This window comes from Puma concolor, chromosome B2 (genome assembly GCF_028749965.1).
Source record: "Puma concolor isolate L17-30 chromosome B2, mPumCon1.1.hap2, whole genome shotgun sequence".
Taxonomy (NCBI): Eukaryota; Metazoa; Chordata; class Mammalia; order Carnivora; family Felidae; genus Puma; species Puma concolor.
Window position 1 is genome coordinate 120,353,482 of NC_141671.1, and position 19,017 is coordinate 120,372,498.

Consider the following 19,017-nt stretch of genomic DNA (forward strand, 5'->3'; position numbering starts at 1 on the left):
TGTCATGGGGCTTGATCCCACAAACCGTGAAATCATGACCTGAGCCAAAATCAAGAGTTGACACCCAACCCACTGAACCACCTAGGCACCCCTCTATTTTTAATTTTTTGAGGACATTCTATACTGTTTCCCATAGGAGCTGTACCAGTTTACATTCTCTTCAACAGTGCACGAGGGTACCTTCTGTTCTATATCCTCACTAACATGTATTTCATTTTATTTTATTTTGTTGTCTTTTTCATTCTAGCCCTTCTGACAGATGTAAGGTGATATCTTATTGTGGTTTTGATTTGCATTTCTCTGATAATTAGTGATGTTGAGCATCTTTTCATGTGTCTGTTGGCCATCTGGATGTTTTCTTTGAAAAAATGTCTCTTTAGGTCCTTTCCCTACATTTTAATCAGATTGGTTTTTTTTTGTTGTTGTTTTGTTTTTTGGTGTCAAGTTGTATAAGTTTTATATGTTTTGAATATTAATCCTTTAGTGGATATGTCTTTTATGAATATCTTCTCCCATTCAGTAGGTTGCCTTTTCCTTTGTTGATTGTTTCCTTGGCCTTGCAAGGTATATTTTCGTGTAGTCCCAATAGTTTATTTTTGCTTTGTTTTTCTTGCCTGAGGAGACGTATGTAGACAAATTTTGCTAAGGCCAATGTCAAAGAGATACGGCCTTTGTTTTCTTCTAGGAGCTTTATGGTTTCATTTCTCACATTTGGGCCTTTTATTCTGTTTTGAGTTTATTTTTGTGTATGGGTTAGAAAGTGGTCCAGTTTTATTCTTCTGCATGTGGCGGTCCAGTTTTCCCAATGTCATTTGTTGAAGAGTCTGTCTTTTCCCCATTATGTATTCTTGCCTCCTTTGTCATAGATTAGTTGGCCATATAAGAGTATTTTTCCTTTTGGGATTTCTGTTCCATTGATATATGTGTCCAGAGGTCTAACATTTTTGAGCACCTTTAATATCCTTAACGCTGGACCAGGCTGTTAGCATATGAACCTCGACCCTCTTGAGCTGCTTTGTTATGCCATGAGCCAATCTCAGCACTTCATTGTACCTGGAAAAACTCAAAAATTCAAACTTAAAATCATTTGTGAGCAATACAGTTTTATAATAAAGGTCTTTCTGAGAGGGCCAGTGTATTCTGTTACGCAGTATTCAGTAAGACTTTCTAAAAATCTCCTTTGAATTCCTTTTTCCCCTCAGGGTTTCATTTCTTAAGTCAGTACCCACATCTCTGCCCCCTCTTTGTCCCCTCTGAAAACAAACCAATTCGTTGTCACTGTTGCGTTTTTTCTCATGTATTGTAATTTATCCTTTACTTACATTCCTTTGCTGTTTTGGGTGTATGATTTTGAAGAGATTTTTTTTTTAAATCTTCTGTTTTTCAATTTATTTTAATAGAGTTAATGCCAATATCTACCTTATAGGGTTGTTCAGAGGCTTCAGTGAACTAATATATATAAAATGCTCACTTTAGTATCTAGAACCTAGTGATCACACAATAAAGGTTAGTTACTGCTATTGTTTTTTAAATATTGTTGCTTTATTTTTTATTAATTAAAAACTTTTTTTGAGAAAAAACTTTATTTCGGTAAGTGATTAGGTAACTAAATTATGGGACATCTGTACAATGGGACCCTATTCCATTAAAAAAGTGAAGACATTATATATTTAATGATATGGAAAATGTCTAATCCTTTTTAGGTGAAAAAGCACATTTTATTATTTATTTATTTTTAAATGTTTATTTTTGAGAGAGAAAGAGTGCTAGTGGGGGGGGGGCGGGGCAGAGAGAGAGAGAGAGAGAGAGAGAGAAAGAGAGGGAGGGAGGGAGGGAGGGAGACACAGAATCTGAAACAGGCTGCAGGCTCTGAACTGTCAGCACAGAGCCTGACACAGGGCTCGAACTCTAGAACAGTGAGCATGACCTGAGCCAAAGTTGGACGCTTACTTCGTCCAACTGAGCCACCGCCTCCGAAAAAGCACATTTTAGAATAATGTGAACTGACATTTACTGATGTGTCCTCATGCCAGTTATTTTATTTTACTTTATTCTATTTTATTTTGTTTTATTACTTTTTTAAATTTCTAGTATCATTAATATACAGTGCTATATTAGTTTCAGGTGTATTTTAAGTATTGTTTTTATTATTATTACTGGTCACTGTGGTGAGATGGTGGTTAGAAGAAATAAACATTACCCTCGAGGAGTTTATAATTTAGTTTTATTGATATAGAGTAGAAGAAAGTGACTCTATAAGATCTTTGTGTACTATTACATCAAGAGCATTTTATTTACCAGGAGATCAGTATTCTTTTGCTGGGTTTCACAGAAGTGATCTCTTGCCTTGGGAAATATTATGTTAGGTGTTACTGCATAACTTCCTCCCAGGAAAACACCATTTCCTGTGTCGCCTTCTTCCATATTGCAAGGAATAGAGAAAGGCTGAGGTTATTTTGGGTGATGCGGATTTATCATAAAGACACGTGGGAAGTCAGATCCCAGGATGGCATCTCATGATTTGTCCAGTCACATTCTGCAGATAATGGGAACATTGTTCAGGATAAAACAGCTACTCTAGTATCAGAACAGTCTGCTGTGCTCATGATTCAGTTTTTTCTTATCTCTGCTGTTTTTTTTTTTTTTTTTTTTTTTTTTTAATGGACTCTGTTTCTATTGTCAGCCTCCTCTCCTTCCCCTTTTCTCTCTGACTAATTCTGCTGCCTCAGGACTTCTATGTGCTCTCTTTTCTCTGAGTATTGCTCGGTTTGCTATTTCATATTCAAACCATTTTCCGATACACTTTTCTAGTCACATGTACAAGTTGACTAGAATTGTATCTGACTGGAAATGGAGGAGGGAAGAACATTGTTCCCCTTTTTGTTTCAGAGCAGGGACGGAGAGGGGAAGTCTGATGGAAGAGGAGGGGTTGCATGTCTCTGCGACTGTAATTGTTTTTCTAACATACACAATTGGACGTCTTTGCAACTCTCTCTCCATCCTTATGCCCCTCCTCACACATCTGGAAAAATGACAGTAGCCACTCCTGTTGAGATTATTGCTGTCCTAAAAAATTTTAAAGGCCATGAAGAATGGGTTCTCAGACACATTCACTTGGGGACAAATAAATAATACTTCCAATAGGAATGGAATGTTGTCTGCTGGTTTGACCTTTCTGTGGCAAGAAAAACTTTTTTTTTTTTAATTTTAGGAAAGATCATAATTATCATGAGTCATACTGCAAGTTTCTGAAAAGATGCATGGTCACTGAGAGATTTTCAACCAGTGGGTTCAACCAGTGACCCAGTGTGTAAAACAAGGGTATTAGGTTTGACGTTTTCAAGATGGACAAGAATTATATGATTTAAAAAAACTCATACCTCATATTAAGCTTCCCAAGTCATTTTATCCAGGGTATTTGAGAACAAGTAGGCGATTAAGCATTGTTCGGTTGAAGAATCTTGACGTTGTTCTAATTTTGGTTGTTGCTTATTTTTCTTCTTGATTTACATTTTGCCATAAAGAAATATTGCTTACCTAATCTCTATTTTGTGTGTGTGTGTGTGTGTGTGTGTGTGTGTGTGTGTGTGTGTGATTAGATTACAAGAGGAATTAAGATCCTACAAAATGCAATAATACAACAAGACAAACAACTGGCCAAAGCAATGATCAGTGACGGCTCCTTTCATATTACCCTGCTAGTGATGCAGTTATTAAATGAAGAGGAAGTAAACATGTGAGTAATATGTCTTCCTTGAATATCATTTTCCAAATTATTGCTTTAATATGAGTAAACATAGTAGAACCCAAAGAGGCACTGAAATTGTAAGGAAGTATTCTTTGTTATAATTTGTTCCGGTTAATAGTCAATGTACAGAATTAGCAATATAAATATTCCTCCTAATCGAGACTTTAAATTGTTATTGTTATCAAATAGTTGCCCTTGGTTATGTAGTTGTTTTCCCCATGTTAATTATGTCAGCACTCTAGAGGCCGACCATTTAGGTTAGGATTCTTGGTAAAGATTGTGGAACTGTGACACAACCATTTCTGAATAGCTGCCTAATTTTGGGCAAATTGTTTACTTTTTATGTAAATGGAAACAAATAATAGTTTCAATACATGTAAAGACTCTTTGTACAGCCCTGGCCCACAGTAGGTGACTGATGTTATTGTTATTAGAGCTGTCCTCTATTCCAGTAGATAGTTACAATTTTACCTTACTCATTCTTGAGTACCTATATACTACCCACTCCTAATTCCAGAGTTGTGCCATAAAGTTTAAGTATATAAGTCATTGATTGCTGCTTGGAGTGGAGAACCCTTGGTCTTCCCCCAATTCCCTGGGGTGCTCCTTTCCCTGTTACTACCTGTATAGCTCTCCAGATTGAGCTTAAGCTTTAGCTCTTTGGAAAACCAGAGCCAGAATGTATTGCAGGTTACTTCTGAGGGAATGAAGAACAAGGCTTGAATTGGGAAGGGGTGAGGAAAAGGTAGAAAACATGAAACTAGTGATTCAAAATATGAAGCCAAATTATGATTCTTGTAGTTATGTCTTTTAAACAGTAGACCCTCATGTGTTTAGAGATCAGTTTTCCATTCTATTCCAACCTGATCTACCCAAGAGCAGGTCTGGAGCACCTTGCATTTGCAGAGAGGACTAGAAGATTTTATTTGGCTTGCTTTCACTGTTCACTTTGCCAGTCAGAAGACAAAATAAATACTGTGATGCTCTTAAGGGAAAAAGAGCCAAAGAAGATGTGACATGAGGAGCCGAAAGCCTGAGAGAAGTGTCCTGTGTGTGTTAGAGTGGTGAATTAGTCCGGGTTCTCCAGAGACACACAACCAACAGGATGTATATCTGTATGAATATCTAGATATATTGATATCTCAATATATCTGTATCTGTGACTACATACAGAATTTATTTTAAAGGATTAGCTCATGTGACTGTGGAGCCTGGCAAGTACAAAGTTTGCAGGGCAGGCTAGAGACCCAGGGAAGAGTTGCTGTGTTCTCAAGTCCAAAGGCAGTCTGGAGGCAGAATTCCTTCTCTCTTGGGGGACCTCAGTGTTTCGGTAAGCTGGCGTGAAGGGTGGCAAGTAGGAGACACGGAGCCAGCAATAAATTCAAAAGACCTTCAGTGTGGTCAGTGAAAACACAGACAGCTTTGAGGAGGGTTGTAGGTGGCTGCTCTGAGGCTTATTGTCCAGGGTGGGAGGGAGTAGAGAGCCCTTCCAGTGCTAGGTGGAGTAAGCAACGGCAGAGGAAGAAGTATGGAACCAGATACAATGTCCTGGCTCTCCTTTCGGGGCTGAATGTTTTTTCCAAACCTGGCCCTCACCGGTGTTGGAACAGAGAACTAGGAATGATAGAGACATTCACATTGGTTTGGGGTTCTCAGGGTGAAGCTGGGGAAAGCTCAAGCTCTTTGGAGAAGTTCCTGTTCACTAATGCTACAAGAATGTGGTGTCACATAGGTGGTAGATTAGAGTTGAGGAAGATTTCCAACAGATATACCTGAGGTAGTTTCTTCAATTCCCCATCTCCTATCAAGACATATAGATGAATCCAGAAATTTCTTGTGCCATGGTGGGTTGATGTGGAAGCCCAACTCAGAAAAAATTGGTGGGTCAGAAAGAACTGGATAAGAGACAAGGGCACACTGCTGAACATCCATGTTTCTTGATGAGAGACTCTGGCAGGGTCGTGCTTCTGCAGTATGTGCTGGTACAAAGCCCAGAAAGAATAAGCATGTTCTCATGGTCCCTGATATGGGACACCCAAGGATATAGCCAGACCAGTCCCCCCAAAATGGGAATCTCTGAGGACTCAAACAGCAGGCAGTCTAGAGACCTCCGTCAGTCCTCTTAGAAGAGTATGCTGGAGGGGCGCCTGGGTGGCTCAGTAGGTTAAGCATCCGACTTCGGCTCAGGTCATGATCTCACTGTTTGTGGGTTCAAGCCCCCCGTCAGGCTCTGTGCTGACAGCTCGGAGCCTGGAGCCTGCTTCAGATTCTGTGTCTCATTGTCTCTATACCCCTCCCCAACTTGTGCTCTGTCTCTCAAAAATAAATGAGTATGTTTTCTTTAAAAAAGGAAGAATATGCTGGATTCCTTGGGAAGGAAGAGGAGAGGGAAGGGAAAAACTCCTGAGAGGAGGTTTGAATTAACTGAATAATTGTACTCCAAAGAGACCTTTTGAAACCAGCAAAGATCCCCGTTGACCAGTAGGTTTAGGTTTATCTCTGTCATCAGAAGTAGATCTTGGCCGTGGCAAATGGCATCTGTGTATCAGTCCTGTTCCTCAGCCTCCACCTCCCATACAAATATTCTGCCTTATTCTCTTAACAGTATTGTGAGGCAGCACAGAAATGTCATCTCTCTTATACATATGGGGAAGCAAGAGCCCTAGGAATTAAGCAAATGCTGGTTAGTAGAGAAGCCAGAACTAGTCCGTTCTCTTATTATTCCATGGGGTGTGTCTGTGAAAGATGGGGAGGCGGAGAGAGAGGGGGTAGGATGGAGACAAAGGAGAGGATGAGCACAAGGGCATGAAAGCAGTGGGGAGGATTAGTCTGCATAGGTATGAAGGGCCTCCTGTATCTCAGTGGTCTCTACTGATGAGCACGTGGTGTGCAGTGGGGTTAGGGTGAGGGGGCAGGTATGCCTCCTGATGTATTGTACTGTTTACATTTCTCAGTGGAGGTGGGACTGCCTCTAAGTCCTAAGAGACTTTTAGAAATATTTGGGGGGTATTTTTGGTCATCACCATTACTGAGGAGTAATGTGGGCATCTGATGGGCAGGAGCGAGGGTGGCTAAACCACCTGCGGTGCATGGGAGAGTCTGGAACTAGGAAGCGTTTTCTTGCCCTAAATCATGGCATCACTCATTGAAGAATTACCGTACAGAGCATGGTGACGGTCTGCATCATTCATCCCTGTGTTTCACCATGTCATTTTGCAAATACTTTCAGTTTTGTGGGAAAAAAACCCTAAATGTTTAGCAAGTCTGCTTTGTATTTGAAGAGTTAAAGTGGCATCCTTATGCAACTTTATGATACTGGAAATATTATCTCTACTAGAAGATGATGACCAGATATTGCAATTCAGTAATTCCTCTTGACTAAGTTAATTTTTTTTATGTTTATTGTTTATTATTGAGAGAGAGAGAGAGAGAGAGAGAGAGACAGAGTGCAAGCAGGGGAGGGTTAGAGACAGAGAGAGACACAGAATCAGAATCAGGCTCCAGGCTCTGAGCTGTCAGCCCAGAGCCCGATGCAGGGTTCGAACTCACATACTGCGAGATCATGACCTGAGCTGAAGTCGGATGCTTAACCAACTGAGCCACCTAGGTGCCCTGCTCTTGACTAAGTTATAATAAAATCTAAGAAATAAATAAGGTTTGCTATACAGACAAGATAGTGTTTTACAACTCAACCAGGATTATCAGCCATGTGCAAGATACTGAGTTCAGTGCTTTGGGGAAAATAAAGACGAGTCAGGAATGGCTCTTATGCTTATGTATTATACAGTTAAGTTGACTGGATACCATGTGAACTCAAAAATTATAATATAAAAATGTAAAACGTGGTGTGTTTCATGAAATATAAAATATTAATGGAATTTCAAAGGAGAAAAGATTTACTACTAGTTTGGGAAACCAGGGAAGTGTCTGTGGCAGTATGAACTTTTAAGGGAGGAACAGAATCAAGGCGTGGCTTCGCTTTGTGTTGCTATATCGTGAGAGAGAAATGAATTGGGTTTTCTGGTAAGATGTTATTTATATGAAGGATTTTCTAAGTCTCTAATCTTTTCATTTTACCTTTCATCCTGTACTGTATAATATGCTGACATCTGTGTTGTCGGTTTCTTGTTCTGTGTTCTTACTTTTCAAAATCTAGCATCATATTTTAGGTGTTTAATGATGTATTGATCAATGGGTTGGGTGTGGAGTATGCAGAAGCATTTTCATGAAATCATGAATTTCTTCATGGGTGCCTGGCTGACTTAGTCAGTAAAGCATGTGACTCTTGATCATGGGGTTATGAGTTTGAGCCCCATGTTGGGTGTGGAGATTACTTAAAAATTTTTAAAAAATCATGAATTTCTTCACAAAGGACTTTAGGTGTAAGGTCCTTTGCCCTTACAGGGTAGAAGAAAGGCATAGAAATTTGTAAGGCCAACCACACCTAGCTGCTGAGTTGAAAAGAAGACTGTCCTTCTTAATTTCAAATACTCCTTTTGGTCTGAACTCTAGTTTGAGAGTTCTTTTTTTCTATACACATATACTTTTTACTTATTTTACCATAAAGAAGTCTTTCCATAAACCACTCTTCGAAAGGTATTCTATTTAAAAGAATTTGAAAGTTAGTGATACTTACCAACAGACACTATGACTTTTTCTCACTCTGCGATCAGTGACATCTCACTGGGACTTATTTATTGATTTTTGCTCCTGGAGAACTGAAAAAACCGGGCTGAGTTTAAATCATCTATATTTCTTTGATGAAAAATGGGATATAGAATTCACGGTCTCTGAAAAGCCCTAACCTTTAGCATGGCCTGCTTTAGTATATAGTTATAATTAAAATAAGTATCTTGATTTCCCCCAGTTTATGCAAGATGAGCCAGAAATGGCTGTTCTGTTTTCACGTGTTCTAGCTCACGGCACACAGTGAAGGACCGTGCCGCAGTAAAAGTATGGACACTGTCTTTTAGGATGGACACAAATAAGGTTAGGAGGGATTGGGTTTAGGATGTGGATTTGGAGGTACAATGAGAAATGTGGACATTTCCAAAGCTATTTTTTAAATTTTTACTTATTTGTGAGAGGAGGGGCAGAGGCTGGGGAATCTCAAGAAGGCTCTGCACTGCTGGTGTAGAGCCCGATGGGGGGCTCGAACCCATGAAACATGAGATCATGACCTGAGCCAAAATCAAGAGTTGGATGTTTAACCAACTGAGCCCCCCAGGTGCCCCTTCCAAAGCTATTTTGAACAATTGTATATTATGTTATGACATAGATAAGAATTGAGACTCAGTATGAATTTATTTATGAAGTCAGTTAAAAACTTTATATGGAAGGTAATTTAGAAATATGAAAGAACTAGAAAAATACTTAAATTTCTCTTCACACATTTAACTTATAATTACTAGTGAATGATCAAGATAGTTTAATGATGTTTCACGAGAAGGGTGTTTTAAAGCCCTATTATATAAGATTGTGCTTATTTCTTTTTGGAGTAATTGCTGCCCTCTAGTGAGATTTTAATTTTTTTCTCATAACAACATATCTACATCAGAATTCTCTTTAAGATGGAAATAATTCATCCTAATTTTCAAAATATTCTAAACCTGATGATGTTTAATTCATTAATATAGTAAACACTTGTTTTATAAAGAAAAATAAAGCATTTGAAACACAGAGTAGCCCTGTGATCACATAGGTTAAACAGAAATAACAAACTTATGTGGTTGCAGTTGGCAAATATAACCTTTTATTTTTGTTTAATCCAGTTACAGTATTATCTTATTACGGAGGCTATTGTAGTTTAAGAGATAATGAAGTTTTAGTAGAGTGCCTTGCAAATAGTAAATACTGTATTAGTACTTTTTTTTGGAATATATTATCAGTAATGTTTTTGAGTTGTCCCTGCAGTGTTTCCTTGATTAAAAACTTCTTGGTGAACAATAAAATAGTATTTTCTTTCATGTCTTTAATATAAATTATAATTAAGTAAAGATGTAATTCACTTCTTCCATAGTTTTTATTTAAAAATTAATATTAGTTGTATTTTAATCATACAGATTAGATTTTGAAGTTATTTTTGAGCTCTAAAATATTTAGAACAAATATCAAAATTAACTTATCTTTCTAAAAACTGATTATTTCTTGTTTGGTTTTGTATATCTTATTACCTAATTTATTACTGAAAATTGTATTATCTCTTACCAGTGGTATTGGTGCTCTTTTGGAATTAAAACCATTCATAGAAGAAATCCTCCAAGGAAAACAGTTGATTTTGCCTTTTCAAGGGATTGACACTTTTGGAAATCAGGTTGGATTTGTGAAGCTGGCAGAAGGAGATCACATAAACCCACTTTTGGAGATAGCAGGTAAAATGAACAGCAACACATCCATTTGAAATCTCATCTGTTTAAAGAAGCAATCTTCTCCCCATCCCCAATTCTTATAATAGAGATTTTAACTTTGGGGAGCCATTGTAACCTTACTTTATAAGTGAAACGCTTCAGTATCTGCTTGTGTAGTTACGAGCCAAATAAAACACCTGAAAGTTATCTTGATTTTTTTTTTTTAAGTATAGTTGACATACAGTGTTCCATTTGTTTCAGGTGTACAACATAGTGATTTGACAAGTTTATACATTATGCTCTGTTAACCGCATAGCTGTAGCTACCATCTGACCCAATACATCGCTATTACAGTATCATTGACTGTATTCCTTATGCAGTGCATTTTAGTCCCATGAATAACTGGAAGTCTATCTCCTACTCACCTTCACTCATTTTGCTCAACGCCCTACCACTTTTCCCTCTGGCAACCATCATTTTTGTCTCTATTTGTAGGTCTGATTCTGCTTTTTGTGTATTCATTTGTTTTGTTTTGTTTTTTGGATTCCACTTATGAATAGAATCGTATGGTATTTGTCTTTCTCTGTCTGATTTTTTTCACTTAGCATAATACCCTTTAAGTCCATCCATGTTGTCTCAAATGGCAGAATCTCATCCTTTTTTTGTGCCTGTGTAATATTCTATTGTATATATACCAGCCTTTCTTCTCTGTTTGTCTACTGATGGACACTTAGGTTGCTTCATATTTTGGCTATTGTAAATCATGCTGTAATAAACATAGGGATGCATGTATCTTTTTGAATTAGTGTTGTTGTTTTGGGGTTAATACTCAAGAGTGGAATTATTGAATCATATGGTGTTTCTATTTTTAATTTTTTGAGGAACTTCCATACTGTTTTCCAGAGTGATTGTACTATCTTGATTCTTTGACCTGAGGATATGTTGATTCTTGGCTATCTAGAAGGTGGTGGGTTGGACTCAAGGACCTGCTAGGACGGTCCTAATCATAAGTCTGAAGGGTTCCAGTGCTTTTCATGACATTTGACATACACTTGGCATTTAATAAGTACCAACCGTGTGAATAAGAATCACCAATTGCCTATTCAGAGGCTTGTGGGCATTGTCAGCCTTATTCCAGAGAGTCAGCACCTTTTTCCTTTGTACCACTTTTCCCCCCTTCCTGAAGGTTCTACTCTCTGAGCAGGTCCATTGGTGATGTTAGAAGGTCTCCTATCCGTTGAGAACAAGTTGCTTACTACAGCACAATTGAAGTGTTTAGGGAAGTATAAGCAGAAAATTACAAAATCTGGATGGATGACTTTTGAGTTGATACAGAGATTGTAGTTTGGGTGTTAGTCTACATGCTTTAAAAATTTTTTATTTGCATATTCCGTCAGATCACTTCACGTCATTTCATTTCAGGTTTAGTGATTTTTGGTTCGTAACACACTCATCATTGGTCCATGCTTGTTTTGCTCGGTATACCTATCTATCCATCTGTCATCTATCTACCATCCATCCATCCATCCATCCATCCATCCATCCATCTATTTAATTAATTAATTAATTTAAAATGCTGATTTTTGAGAGAGAGAGAGTACTAGCAGGGGAGGGGCAGAGAGAGAGGGGGACAGAGGACCTGAAGCGTGCTCCATGCTGACAGCAGAGAACTGTATGTGGGGATCAAACTCAGGAACCGTGATGTTGTGACCTGAGCTGAAGTTGAATGCTTAACCAGCTGAACCGCCCCTTCATCCATCTATTTTAAAATGGTATCATAATCACATGGGAATCCACCACCAAACAAAAAGCACAAAACAAAATCCATAAAACAAATGCTAGGACATTGGCAGTAATCTAATTGTATTATCCTTTTTGTCAACGCATCCCATGATTGTCCTTCATTTAAGCTAACCATCATCCTGAAGCTGAAGTTGGTGTTTATTATGTCCTTATATTCTCCCAAAGTGTATGTATTTTCAAGTGGTTTTAACCTTATAAAAAGGTTATCATGTATATGATTTTTTGAGACATACTTTTTTTTTTTTACTTAATATTATATTGCCGTTATGCAGTTTTATAGTTGCCTATTCAAAAGTGCATTTCTTGGGGTGCCTGGCTGGCTCAGTCTGAAGAGCACGTGACTCTTTATCTCAGGGTCATGAGTTGGAGCCCCATGTTGGTTATAGAGATTACTTAAATAAATAAATAATACAAAAAACCTAAATACCTCCCTCCCCCCCAAAAAAAACCCCACAAAAAACAGAAGTACATCTCTTTTAGGGTTAAGGGAGGCATTGAGGATTAAGTTTCATTTCATTGTTGGTTAAGTTTTCTTTTGTGAAGCAAAGTACATATAAACAAACATGCAAACAATATTTATGAGTCAAGAAGGACTTAAAATTATTAGTTGGTCAAGGAGAAGGCAACTCTGACAGTTTTTATAGCATAAAGCATTTGGGAACCACTGTCCACAGTTAGCAACTTAATCTGTTCTTCCTAACTGCTCTGGAGAAAATGCTAGATTTAGGTGTTTTCTTTTGTAATATAAATTTCTCTGAGCTCAAGAAACATTTCTAACTAGTCATTCATTCATTGTTCTTTTAAATAATTCAATGGGTGCTTGCAACATTGAGAATTCCATCCATTCTTAGCAAATACTCTCACAAAGGCGGTTTCCAGTATTGGTGAAAGATCCATTGTGTGCTGAGGAATGTGAAATCTTGCCAGCTTTAGTATGAGTATGAGCCGAAGGGTATTGGTTTGTCATTTTAGGAAAGGCCACTGCCCCTGTAATTCCTTTCTCGATGGGAGAGACTGTTGCTTGAAAATGTATATACTTTTCCAAAATTTAAACAAAACATTACAAAAATGGAAAATAGAGGGGGAATAGCATTCTGTCCTCATGTAATCAATGTTTGTTATACTTGCTTTTAATCTCTTGTGCATATATATTTACTGTTGCTTTTGATTATAGTTTGTATGCACTGGTATAAGAAGTCTAAATACTTAAATATGTGTATGGAAAATTTTCATTGAAGTTTTTAGTTGGAGCACTCTATATATACAGTGTTCAGATAGACTGTTCAATACATGAAATTTTTGTCAGTATTTCACTTCATTAGATTTATTTTTTTTATTTATTTAAAAAAAAATTTTTTTTTCAATGTTTATTTATTTTTTGGGACAGAGAGAGACAGAGCATGAATGGGGGAGGGGCAGAGAGAGAGGGAGACACAGAATTGGAAACAGGCTCCAGGCTCTGAGCCATCAGCCCAGAGCCTGACGCGGGGCTTGAACTCACGGACCGTGAGATCGTGACCTGGCTGAAGTCGGACGCTTAACCGACTGCGCCACCCAGGCGCCCCCATTAGATTTATTTTGACAAGAATTCCTCAGGATTAGTATTGTTTTAGTCCAACAGTATCAGTAAATAATGTAATATTTGTCTTTGTGTCATATTTTATAGACGATTTATCCAAATAATACATTCCAACTTTTAAAAGAATATATTCCATTGACCAGGCCATTACATTTCTTAACACTGTGCTAAACTATGCATATGTATATGCCTATACAGGAGTTTTAAAATCTTTTTTGTTCAGAATACAGAGCTAGATGCCCTTAATAGAAAGCAGGAGAATTTTTAGAGAAATTTAATTATTAAAGTATTGATAATAAAGTTTAAGTACATGTTCTGAAGTAAAACCAACTTGACAAGTAGTTCAAAATTGTAATTCATGAATAGCGTGATTTACCTGATTTTCATAGAGTTTTAAAATTTACAAGTTAAAAGAACAAATTCTTAAAATATTACATAGTTGTTATAAAAAAGAGGACTGAATTTTAGACACTAACACTTGAACTCATTGCTGAAAATTTTGCAAGATAAAGAATAATTTAGAATTTTCAGTGTGTGGAATTGAAGAAAATTACTGTACATTTTGAATTAATACAATCTGAATATATGTGCTTTTGCCATCAGTACTTGAATTACACCCCTGGATCTGCTGGCTACTACCCGTTATTTCTGTGAGCCGCCTAGTGGGCTGAAAGACCAAGCCTATGTTTGCACACTGTGTCCTTGTAGGTTTCTGGCTATAGCTGCTTGAGGAAGCTGGTAAGACGTGTGGCATCAGAGCTCTGAGTGTCAGCTTCCTATCTGGACCTTGAGAAGTCCTGTTTTTCCAGAATAAAACAGCACCTTCTCCTTTCTTAGCAGGACACGGTAGCTCATAGAGTTAAGAAGATACTGAAAATTATGCATTTTTGTGGCACTTCTCCACATCTTACAATGCTGAAATTGCACCGAAAAGCTTTTTGTGTGGAAGTGAATATGTGATTTTATTAATTTATTTCAGCAAAATGTAATTTTGTTAAGATATGTATTAGATTGAGAGATTGCTAAAAATGTAGCCTGCTAGAATTATAAGAGTTTTTGCAAATCTCTCTCTCTTTTTTTTTTTTTTTAATGAGGAAAGTGCCCCTGGTTAGCATATGAAAAGACTCCAAGTGTATTTATCTCATATAAGGACGAGTGAAAGGTTTTAAGGATATTCATTTGAATGTTACGCTTTCTCTTATGTTGTCACTTCCCCCAAAAGATGGAGAGCATACGCCCTGTGTTTTCTGCTCCCTGTGGGGATTCCGTTTGGTTGCTGGCATCTTTGAGCCTTTCTAGGCTGCTCTATGACCACATGAAATCTTGAACTTCTAACCACCACAGGCAGTGGGCATCCTTCCCCTTCATGGCCTGGGTTAGGCTGTCTTCAAAAACATCAGAACACCTTAGCCACACTTCATTTAGAAGAAGCAAAGACCGGGGCGCCTGGGTGGCGCAGTCGGTTAAGCGTCCGACTTCAGCCAGGTCACGATCTCGCGGTCCGTGAGTTCGAGCCCCGCGTCAGGCTCTGGGCTGATGGCTCAGAGCCTGGAGCCTGTTTCCGATTCTGTGTCTCCCTCTCTCTCTGCCCCTCCCCCGTTCATGCTCTGTCTCTCTCTGTCCCAAAAATAAATAAACATTGAAAAAAAAAATTTAAAAAAAAAAGAAGAAGCAAAGACCAACTTTTCTCCCCAGTCAGGATGAATGACAACCCTGCACCACTGACGACCTTCAGAGCCTCTGTTGCATGCCCCACCTCATGCGCAGGCTTCTGTAGGTACAGTCCCCCCACACTTCCTGCCCCTTCTCATTGCTCTTTTACCCGTTTCCACTGTCCCCGCAGGGGAGGGAGAGTGTTTTTCCTCCTGCCCCCCGGATTGTCCTCCAAGGACCCATAAAATTAGACTGACAAAAGGTTAACAAGAAAAAAACAAGGAGTTTATTAATGTGTGCAGTACATATCCAGTGGAGAAGCCTCAATGAAGAGTAGCTCAAAAGGGTGGTTGGGGCACCTGAGTGGCTCAGTCGGTTAAGCATCTGACTTCAGCTCAGGTCATGATCTCATGGTTCATGAGTTTGAGCCCCACGTCGGGCTCTGTGTTGACAGCTCAGAGACTGGAGCCTGCTTCGGATTCTGTGTCTTCGTCTCTCTCTGCCTCTCCCATGCTCACACACTGTCTTTCTCTCTCTCTTTCCAAAATAAATAAACCTTAAAAAAAAAGGGTGGTTAGAACTTGGGCACTAGAGCATCTTAACGGAAGAACAGTTACTTTGTAGAGAAGTGATAAGATAAAGGAAGAGGTTTTAGGCTTTCCAGAGTGGCAAATTGTGGGAAGGTAAGTATGTGGGAGACTCTCATGAAGTAAGGTGTGTTTGTAGAGGTCCGGCTTGACCATAAAACTTTCCTGGGAGAGGGGATTTGGGGCAGTTTCACTTTTTAGAAGTGTCAGCTCTTAGATAAGAGAGGCTCTGGGAAGGTTTCTTTCTACATATGCTGAGTCTTCTTTGCCTCCAGCTCAAAGTTCTTATGCCAAAGTAGCAAATTTTGGGGTGGTGTATTCTGGTTCCCTCCATCTCCTCTTTTATTTTACTTGATTTTCTTTCAAACACTTAAATGGATTTACTTTGTGCAATTATTCTAATCATTTTACAGACATTAGTTCATTTAATTTTAACAACTCTATGAGAGAGGGACCACTATTATCATCCCCATCTTTATAGGTAGGGAAACTGAGGCATAAAGCAGCTAAATAATTCGTTAGTAAGTGGTATAGCCAGGACTCAAATCCAGGCAGTCTATTTTAAAAAAAAAAACTGTTACTATTATTGTTATTCTTATTCATTATAATATATGTGTGATATATAATGTCCATGAAGAAGAGTATTTGGGGGCACCTGGGTGGCTCAGTGTGTTGAGTGTCCAACTTAGGCTCAGGTCATGATCTCACAGCTTGTGAGTTCGAGCCCCACGTTGGGCTCTGTGCTGACAGCTCAGAGCCCGGAACCTGCTTTGGATTCTGTGTCTCCCTCTCTCTCTGCCCCTAACCCACTCACATTCTGTCTCTCTCTCTCAACAATAAATAAACATTAAGAAGAGTATTTGGTACAGAACAAATGCTCACTCAAGAAATGTTAGTTACCATTATCAACATCACAGCATAGTTTCCAAAAGCATTTTTTTATTGTGTAACTGTATTTTTATTTTATTTATTTATTTATTTACTTATTTATTTATTTTAACGTTTATTTATTTTTGAGACAGAGAGAGACAGAGCATGAACAGGGGAGGGGCAGAAAGAGACGGAGACACAGAATCTGAAACAGGCTCCAGGCTCTGAGCTGTCAGCACAGAGCCCGACGCGGGGCTCGAACTCTAGAACAGTGAGATCATGACCTGAGCCGAAGTCGTACGCTTAACCGACCGAGCACCCAGGCACCCCTGTGTAATTGTATTTTTAAATGATTGTATAATATGTCATTGCATCCTAATTTATTTTACTGTTCCCCTGTTGTTAGACATCCTCTTTTATTGAAGAATAATTGACATATGAGATTATATTAGTTTCAGGGTTTACAACATAATGATTTGTTATGTACATGTCTACTGTGAAATGACTAGACAGAAAGTCTAGTTAATATTCATCACCTCACATAGTAACAGATTTTTTTCTTGTGGTGAGGACTTTTATTTACTCCCTTAGCAACCTTCAAATACCAATATGGTATTATTAAGTATAGAAACCATGTTGTACCTTACATCCCCTGACTTATTTATATAATAACTGGAAATTTGTACTTTTGATTCCCTGTCCTCATTTTGTCCACCCTGCACCAGAGTCTGTGTTCTTCATCACTGTGCTAGTTACACTGTAAATTAGCAAGTGGACTCCTAGTTTGCAGTAGCATCCCCTTGACCTTCTTGCCTTAGCTGATCTGAGATTTGCTAATCTGAGATCACAGCTTCCTCTGGGTGGAGGCTGCTCCTTCCACCACATGCCTCACACCATGAGGCCCAGAGGTCATCCATTTTCTCTTCGGTCTCTGTTGCTTTGTTCCCAATCTGCCCTCACGCACAATCCTTATTGGTGGTTCATGCTGTGGAGTTTTGTCACCCTCTACCTCTCATTCTTGCTGTTGTCCAAATATTTCCTCTCACTTGTTGAGCACTTTGTTTCCTACCTCACACTGCGACCCTTTCTTGCAGCACCATGAGCACAACCATCTAACCATCCTGGCTCAGAGTGAGCTGTGGAAGTGGAGTCTGTTGGGACTGACTTTGCATTCAGTTTCCTTATTTGTAAGATGAGCATGATAAATTTTTTTTTTCAACGTTTATTTATTTTTGGGACAGAGAGAGACAGAGCATGAACGGGCGAGGGGCAGAGAGAGAGGGAGACACAGAATCGGAAACAGGCTCCAGGCTCTGAGCCATCAGCCCAGAGCCCGACGCGGGGCTCGAACTCACGGACCGTGAGATCGTGACCTGGTTGAAGTCGGACGCTCAACCGACTGCGCCACCCAGGCGCCCCAGATGAGCATGATAGTAACTGTTCTCAAAATAGGATAACGTACATGAAGTGCTTAGCGCAGTTTGGCACATATACAGCGGTAAATAGATGGTGGCTGTTATCATTACTAATAATGATAAGTCCTACCCCTCCACCCCCCTGCTACCATCACTATTACTTTTCTTAAAATCCCGTGACTTCTTTGAAGGTAGCCTCCTACACTCATACTGTGCTCCAGCAAGTTCATAAGTATAGTGAAACCTTTGGCTATTCACCTGCCAGAACTACTCTAAGACCGTAACTTGGACAGAGCTGTCTGTCACCCTAACTTCCCACCCTTCATGCTATTTCACTTTCTCTCCATTTTTACTCATGCTGTGGGACCTCACTGAGCCCTCTTGTTTCCTCTTCCTGGCCAACATGTTTTATTCCTTCTTAAACTGGTCATGGCTTCCTGGTGCATTACTCTGTTGGTGGCTCTTTCAGGTGCCCTGTCTTCTTGTTCTTCTGTTTTGTGACCGGTCTGGCAAATACCAATGGTAGATCAGTTCAGTCATTTGCTTTTTTACCCCAACAACCTGGGCAAATTAAAATCCAGACTCCTTGGGGCACCTGGGTAGCTCAGTCAGTTAAGTATCCAACTTTGGCTCAGGTCATGATATCACAGTTCTCGAGTTCAAGCCCTTCATCGGGCTCTGTGCTGTCAGTGCAGAGCCTGCTTCGGATCCTCTGTCCCCGCTTCTCCACCCCCTCCCCCTTCCCCCGCTCGCATGTGTGGTCACGCTGTCTCAGAAATAAACAAACATTAAAATAAAAAATTTAAAAATAAAATAAAATCCCGACTCCTTGCTTGGGTCCACAGTGTCTCTGTGCTGGTGTCCTGTCTCCTGTCTTGTTGTGGTTCTCTCATCTTGCCTACCGTGCTCACGTGGTTATGCTGCTTTCTCTCCAGTACTGGGACTCAACGAGTTCTTTCTTGCCATGGAACTTTTGCAAATATATGAGTTAACCCTCCATTTGGACCTTTTCATT

The 19,017-nt window shown here is 39.1% G+C and overlaps 1 protein-coding gene across 7 annotated transcripts in view; it reads left to right on the top strand.

The window, feature by feature from the left end:
- Nucleotides 1-19,017, top strand: part of AKAP7 (A-kinase anchoring protein 7) — a 153,461-nt gene that overhangs the window by 31,726 nt on the left and 102,718 nt on the right. For all 7 annotated transcript variants that reach the window (XM_086707855.1, XM_086707850.1, XM_086707852.1 and 4 more), the window contains exons 4-5: nucleotides 3,600-3,736; nucleotides 9,959-10,119. In XM_086707855.1, the coding sequence (XP_086563981.1) occupies nucleotides 3,600-3,736; nucleotides 9,959-10,119 (298 nt within the window). The remainder of the gene's footprint in view (nucleotides 1-3,599; nucleotides 3,737-9,958; nucleotides 10,120-19,017) is intronic.